Raw genomic sequence first — 7,293 nt, forward strand, 5'->3', positions numbered from 1 at the left:
AAAATTTAGAAATTAGTAAAAAGTAGTAGAAATTTAGAAATAGAAAACTCGAAGTGAAAATTAGCACGCTGGTCGTCAAATCGTTAATTATGTAACCGATGCAGAAAGATTCGCAAAATTGTTACGCAGGACACAATTTATGTGTGTCATCCGCATGGAAGACTTGGGGAAGCTAACGAGGCGTGAAAAACGAGATTTTACGTGGTGTAAGGAAATATTGAAATTTATTCCACATTTTGTAACTCGACGCGTCATTCGATATTTCAGTATTGGAACCTTTGCGTTCGACAAAGTCATCCAAAAATAACTGCACAGTTAATAGCAACAATATTGTCTATATTCATAAAACAGTCAATAAAAAATATGCTTAGAGTTGAACAGTATTATATTTCGAGTTTTTTCTCAGAACAAAGTTTTTGGTTTTCAGGAACTTTGATATGAAAATTGAACCTGTTAATAACAAGAAAAATCTTTGGAGTTTTAAGAATTAATGTCATCACTGTCTTCAATATTTGATCCATAATAATTTTACATTGTATAGATGTAAAATTAAAATTTCACTGGTATAAGGGCTGACAGATTCTACAGCCATCTAGTACCAATGCAAGGAAGCTAAAGAATGACTGACTAAAGGATTGTAACATACCGACGAAGAATACAGCAGTACACTATATTCCTTAGAGGAGCAATATCAGCTTTTTACTATATCAATATCTAATGATAACTACAAATATAAATTGATTTGACAACTTCACAATTATGCCATAAAAATTATAATGAATTTTTACAGCTCTGTCATCGTTAAATACAAAAATATTTTCCGAAAATTTTCATATCAAAAATTTTTAAATTTCGCAATTAAAAGTCGGTAATCGTTCTGCGCTTTTTACATAAACAAGACAATCACCTGGTGAACTATATTAAATTCCCAAACTATATTAAATGCAGCATATTAAATTCACCGCTTTATCGATCCTGAATTATCGACACAAACTTAGGATCCATGCAGGCATTGCATCTTATGAGTCTCTTACCATTTCGTATCGCGCTCAACGTTACCGATAGTTCACAAAAAAGTAGGCAAGTTAGCAAGAAGCCAATATTTTGAACATTTAATTTATATTTTCATTTATACTACGAATGCTGAATATTATTTTGAAAAAGAAATATGATATAAAGTGCACTAATTATATGTGACGGTACCTATACACATGATCTAATCATATACAATCGGTATAGCAAAAAACTACTATTGTATCTCTAAGCAATAAAGTGTACTACTGTTTTCATTGACGCTGTTAATAATTCTTTAATTTTCTTGTATTTGTACTAGATAGCTGCAGTATTTGCCAGCATTTATACAAGTCAAAATTTTATGGCTATACAATATAAAATTATTCAAATCTATACAATATAAAATTGTTTACATTTATACAATATAAAGTTATTTACTTCTATACAATATAAAATTACGCTAGCCCAAAGTAGGTGCGACAGAAAAGCTCACAAAATGCAATATCTGTACAGATTTTAAATCTATAGTGCTATGAATCCAGTGAGATGCATTAGTTATCGACGTTAGAATGCATTGATATCATTCTTATCAGAATACAATCCGTGTGATTGCACTACTATCTAGAAATCCCTAGATAGTAATCACGGCTTCGTAAATGAAAATTTTATACATGGAAAAATACTTCACAAACTTCCCATATACAATTATTTAAGAAAACAATCGCTGTTATAATGATCGTGTCGATAAAAGTAAGCAAAAATTGAGTCAGGGATAAAATAATATCGTTACCGCTCGACCCAAAGGGAATTTAGTTCCGTGCAACACAGGAGAGTCGCTCATTGTCAGTCGAATAGAGCGGCTGTGACAGTAATGGAGAAAGTGTACGTGATGTGAAAGATTTTGAAGTTCCCTGGCCATTTTGTAGATTGTTAGATCAATTCGAGACCATGGAAGAGGTATTCCAAAACGGGAATTATCAGAGAGAGGCGAACGCAAACATGACCACCACGGAATTGCAGAAAGAGGTAAAGTCACGCTTCGATTCTCTTTCCGTTTTAATTCGTCCGCCAAATCGATATACATTGTTGGATTCTATATTATGAATAATGCCTTTTGAATGCTTGTTTGAATCGTACAACAATCACTCTGTTCCTGCGAGTAGACGAAATTTCAATGTTTAGACAGAAGATTTGCTCAATAATGCCGATATCGTGTTGCAAGAGAATCGAAATGACGCTCAGTGTTTCTCATATTTTGTTGTTGACATACCGTAGATAATGAAAAATCTGTATCTCCGTGTTTGACAGTCGTGTACGAATTTATTTTTAACAAATTATCAGTGCGTGCTTCTTTTAAATACATTTTTGTTAGTCTTTTCTTCAATTTTTACTTATTTACTAACAATGTACCCGTTGTGGACGAACTGACGGACGTTATATTAATGTTAAGTATTTCGTGTGGTAACATATTCTTTATATTATTTAAGAAAAGTTTTTTAAGAATGTATATAAACTAGAAATATGTATATGCGGGTGGAAGGTTATAAATTCAACAGTTAGAAACTTAATAAACCGTTCGTTTGAGCACCATTACACAGGTGTTAGCGGTACTTATAGTAGCGAGTACACACGCGACTTTTACCAAGTATGTCACAAGCATATGACGTATTCCAGTTACATTAAAATTGACTTCGTGAACCCTGACATGCTGTTCATGTTCATTTAAAAAATTCAACGATATGTTTTTTATCGTTGGAATATCATCTTTTACAATTTTTCTTTCGTAAAAATTTGAATTTTTATTTCGTAAAAATTTGAATTTTTGTTTCGAAAAATTTTAATTTTTCTTTTAACTTTTTCATCACTATTTCATTTATTATTTTAGTGCAATCTTCTTTTTATAAGTATATAATATAATACCTATACATCTAAATTATTTGCTATTGTATAATACAAGTAATTGTATGTATAATAATTTAGCTGTTGTATTGTACATTAGGATTCATTATTTGATCATATGGAGATATCTATAGTTGAGGCTGAAAAGCGTGCAAATGGAGCATTGAATTTAAGAGAATTTTATATAGTCTACCTCATTGAGACTAAGTAAGTATAATAAAATAAATATATAATTAGTGTATACCTTGCCATAGTTATTGTTTAATACACAGCGAATTTTGGTACATTTTTGTAGAGTTACTGATGCAGATTTTAAAGGAGCGCTTAGCAAAATAAGTTCTCTATGGCGTCGATACACAGAATTTGAATTGCTCAGGGCTTACTTAGAGATTTCATATCCGTACATTGTGCTGCCTCCGCTACCAGAAAAGAAAGTTCTCTATCCCTGGCAGAAAGTGACTACCGACACGTTTGATCCAGATTTCGTTGATCGACGTAGAGCAGGACTTGAGGTACATCTATCTTACTCATTTTGTTCTTCATTTATTCAATGATTTGTTTAGTATTCTACATCTATCTACAAGTTTCTTATAAATTTCTCTTAAGAATTTCCTTCTGAGGGTAGCATCACATCCTATATTATCGCGCGATGAACATTTTATGGGGTTCCTGCAGCAAAAGGATGGTTGGAGAGAAAGCATTAAAGAGACTGGTAAATTATGATTAGTTAAGATAAGACAACGAAGATAAATCTCTCAGCTAAGTCACTGAAATATATACTAATCTATATAATATTCGTTAACAGGATATTTACAATTAGCAGAATCAAAATTAAAAGCTTTAAGCGTAGCAGTGAGATTAAGAAAGCCAGATAAACGATTTGAAACAATAAAAAATTATGGAATTGAACTACAGGTATGTTGTACATGCAACTGATTATTGGTCTTTGACTGAATAGTGTAAACACTTAATACTGTTCATTTAATACGTTTTTCTAGAATAATTTATGCAATCTACTTCGGGTACGAGCACGTTTAGTAGAGAAACAATATAGTTTGTACAAACTACACGCGAACTATGGTCGCGTGTTCAGCGAATGGAGTGCCATAGAAAGAGAAATGGGTGATGGTTTGCAGGTACTTAAAGTTTCAGGCACTTTAAGATATTCTAATAATAATAATGAAAGTTTTGAATTCTTCCGCAAGTTTATTATAATAAAATATGACGGTGATACGGCCTAAGTATGTGTATTGCAAAGCACACTGCATTACAGCTTGTTTTCTTAGAAATCGGGCCACTATCTGGATTCGTTAGCTGCAACAATAGACACAACACTTGAAGAGGAAGAATTAATAGCAGATCAATTAAAAGAATGGCTGTTCGGTGCTTCTGCGTTACAAGCCGTTGTAAAACGGAGGGAAGCGCTACAGTTAACTAAAGACGAAGCACACGATGCTCTAACTGCTGCGATGGAACAAAAGGACAAAGTCATGCAAGGTTTTATGCCACAGTTGATATTGATACAATATAAAACAACATTATACAATTATACAATAATACTTACTATTGCAGGAAAGTCAGGAGTAATGTCGCGGTTATTTGGTTCAGTGGTTACAGAGGAAGTTCGTGAATTAAAAATATTGCAATTAGAGCAAAGGATTGCACAGCAAGAAGAGACGGTCAAAAGGGTAGATGAAGATTTAAAGTGAGTTAAAACAATTGCGTATAATCTAATTATGGAAATACTAATATGAAATCATTTTTACACATTCTATGTATATAATACTTTCAGATCTTTCTCTATTAAAGCAATGATGGATATTGAGAGATTCCAACATCAAAAAGTAGTAGATCTGAAAGAAATTTTGGCTGCATATTGCATCTTACAGTTTAAGCTTGCTAGAAAGGTGAGTTGCACACATTTTTTTTGTAGATTCTGAATTACTTCTTGATTCTTATCTGTATAGATAAAAAATACGATTGCAATTATTGTAGGGACTACAAGCTTGGCAGCATATCAAAAGTTGCCTGGAAAGTATGCCATAAAAATCGTATCTTATTTCAACTGACGAAGAACAATAACTGTTCTCACACCTCTTGCGCGATATACATTCCTATACTTGTAAGCTCACTCATACTATACGCTTATTATTACATGAATGTACAAGATTGTTTCTATTATTTAATGTTACATTAGACGATATTACTTATATACATACATATATATATACACATATTTCATGTTGGATATATAGATATGTAAAACATTATTTAATATTTATATATGCATTTAGTACATCATTGTTGTGTACGTAAGATATGGTTAAACAGTTACATAGATGTTCAAGCGGTACTTAAGGGTTGTCATCAAAGAAGAACCGTGGTCTATATGTAATATAAACCGTTCATTGAAGTTTCTTGAATCTCATCAATGAAAGTTCGAAGTAATATCGCTGTAACTTTTTATATACATCGTTTCCACTATCTGCTCAATCGATTCTTCTATTTCATCGTCGTCGATCAAATGTCTAAATCGTATCTTATTTATTGATCAAATTGTTGCATTTATTTTTCGTAATAATAGAGACGTTAGCGACGTCGTTAAAACGATCAAATTTAAGAGTATAAATGGTATTTTATATGTGTGAAACTATGTTTTTTCTACGTATACACCTACGTCAGTACAATTCAGTAGCACAGCCCGAAAATGTACGTCTCTCACGGTGTCCGACTTATTTATATTTACAGATCATACAATGTACTGCAATTAACTAAAATCGATGGATGTATAGTATACAAATGTTACAGTCTCACGATATCTTCTGTATAATAATAATAATTTAAATTATTATTCTGAAGTTATTTATATACTTTTTAGATTGTACATATTTTTAGATAAGTTCATTTTTCATAGTTAGATGCCATTATGGTCTTCAAAATGCAAATGACACATTGTCATAACTTGTTATCTAACTGTAGCTTACGATCGTAAGTAAAACTATTTTTGAACGTAATGAGATGTGAAGTTTGCAGACACTAAGTCTGAGAGATCTATAAGATACATTGTGAAACAATCAAATAAATCGAAAGCGGAAACAAATAAATTAAAGCAATGAAAAATTAATTTTATTATTAGGAATGAATAGGACAGCTTGAAGACAAGTATATAAAATTTCATACTAAAAAATGTTTTAGATTTTTATTCTTGCCCTAGATCAGCCATATATCTTACTACAGCAAATTCTAACCGTGCTGTTATTAGCTCGATATTATTCTCGATTCGTAAGATATTATGACTTATAATACTTCGAAAATTAAGAATAATAAAAATTGCTTAAGTTTCATGTCGAGAAAATATCCTGAACTTTGTACTAAATTAATAATCGGAAGAGGAACCGCTTACCTGCAAACCTAAATTTATTAATAAATATTTCATTTTAACACCTCAGCATCGCTATGACCAATTCTGTTTCCTAAAATTCTAGTTTATGTCTTGGCGTCCAAAATGCCAATTTTTACGTTACTGTGGAGTAATTTGTAATATTCGGTAGCATACCCAGCGACGGCCATCTTGTGACTTCGTAATATTACTATAGTAGTGCATCTCTATACAATTTCTGAATACTTCTTCAGTTTCAGAGAACATACCCATAGCAAGTACCAAGGAGGACACTTAATGTTCGTTCTGTATTCGCTTAATACTTCCAAATAATATTCAGTGCTCGTAATAGAAATAAAATATACAGGATATTCGATTCTTGCTAACGTGTTTATTTTTCGCGTACTATCGGTAATGCTGAGCGCGACAGGCAACGGTAAGAAGGCTCTAGAGTCTAGAGACCTAAAAATGCGAGACAGAAAACTCTATAAGCTACAATGCCTGTAAGGATCCTAACTCTGTGGTGACTGTATTATTCCTATTTTATCTTCTATTGGACGTAATTGATTAATGGTGGACGCAGCAAAGATGCCTATTCCTGAAGCTAAAATTTTATATTTAAGTTTCTAATCTTGTTAAAGTATGGAAACGTAAAAAGTGTAAAAAACCATTGCAAATAATACTGTAACGTAACAACGAAATTTTGTCGTGCCATTTACTACACTATAGTTTGTTTTTCGCAAGATAAAAGTTGAGATTCACCGATAGTCACAATAGTTAGCTACCGTATGTTATACCTATAATTACACTAAACTAAAGTGGGTAAATGTTAAAAGGGATGCTGCAATTTAGGTATTTTCTTTCGAAAAAAAGGGATATGTAAAATTCATTAATATTATCCACGATTGTGCAAACATCAATGATCTTTTAATATCAACCTATTAACGTAAAACTATATTTCATTTTTATTGATCAGGCCACAGGTAAAATGATCCAAGAAT

General features: G+C 31.9%; 1 protein-coding gene across 1 annotated transcript; it reads left to right on the top strand.

Moving 5' to 3' along the window:
- The first annotated feature begins 1,866 nt into the window (after positions 1–1,866).
- LOC144469662 (sorting nexin-4) lies at positions 1,867–6,361 on the top strand. Its single transcript, XM_078180164.1, has 10 exons — positions 1,867–2,040; positions 3,014–3,120; positions 3,209–3,425; positions 3,520–3,625; positions 3,719–3,828; positions 3,912–4,049; positions 4,200–4,410; positions 4,486–4,618; positions 4,706–4,820; positions 4,909–6,361. Exons 1-10 carry the CDS (start codon positions 1,963–1,965, stop codon positions 4,957–4,959), a joined length of 1,266 nt encoding a protein of 421 aa, XP_078036290.1. The 5' UTR covers positions 1,867–1,962; the 3' UTR covers positions 4,960–6,361.
- The last annotated feature ends 932 nt before the right edge of the window (positions 6,362–7,293 follow it).

The sequence above is a fragment of the Augochlora pura genome, chromosome 5 (genome assembly GCF_028453695.1).
Source record: "Augochlora pura isolate Apur16 chromosome 5, APUR_v2.2.1, whole genome shotgun sequence".
NCBI classification, from domain to species: Eukaryota; Metazoa; Arthropoda; class Insecta; order Hymenoptera; family Halictidae; genus Augochlora; species Augochlora pura.

Coding starts and splice junctions, on each gene's coding strand:
- LOC144469662 (XM_078180164.1), top strand. CDS start 1,963: ATGGAAGAGGTATTCCAAAACGGGAATTATCAGAGAGAGGCGAACGCA. Junction 3,121..3,208: donor GTCTACCTCATTGAGACTAA/GTAAGTATAATA, acceptor ACATTTTTGTAG/AGTTACTGATGCAGATTTTA. Junction 4,619..4,705: donor AGGGTAGATGAAGATTTAAA/GTGAGTTAAAAC, acceptor TAATACTTTCAG/ATCTTTCTCTATTAAAGCAA.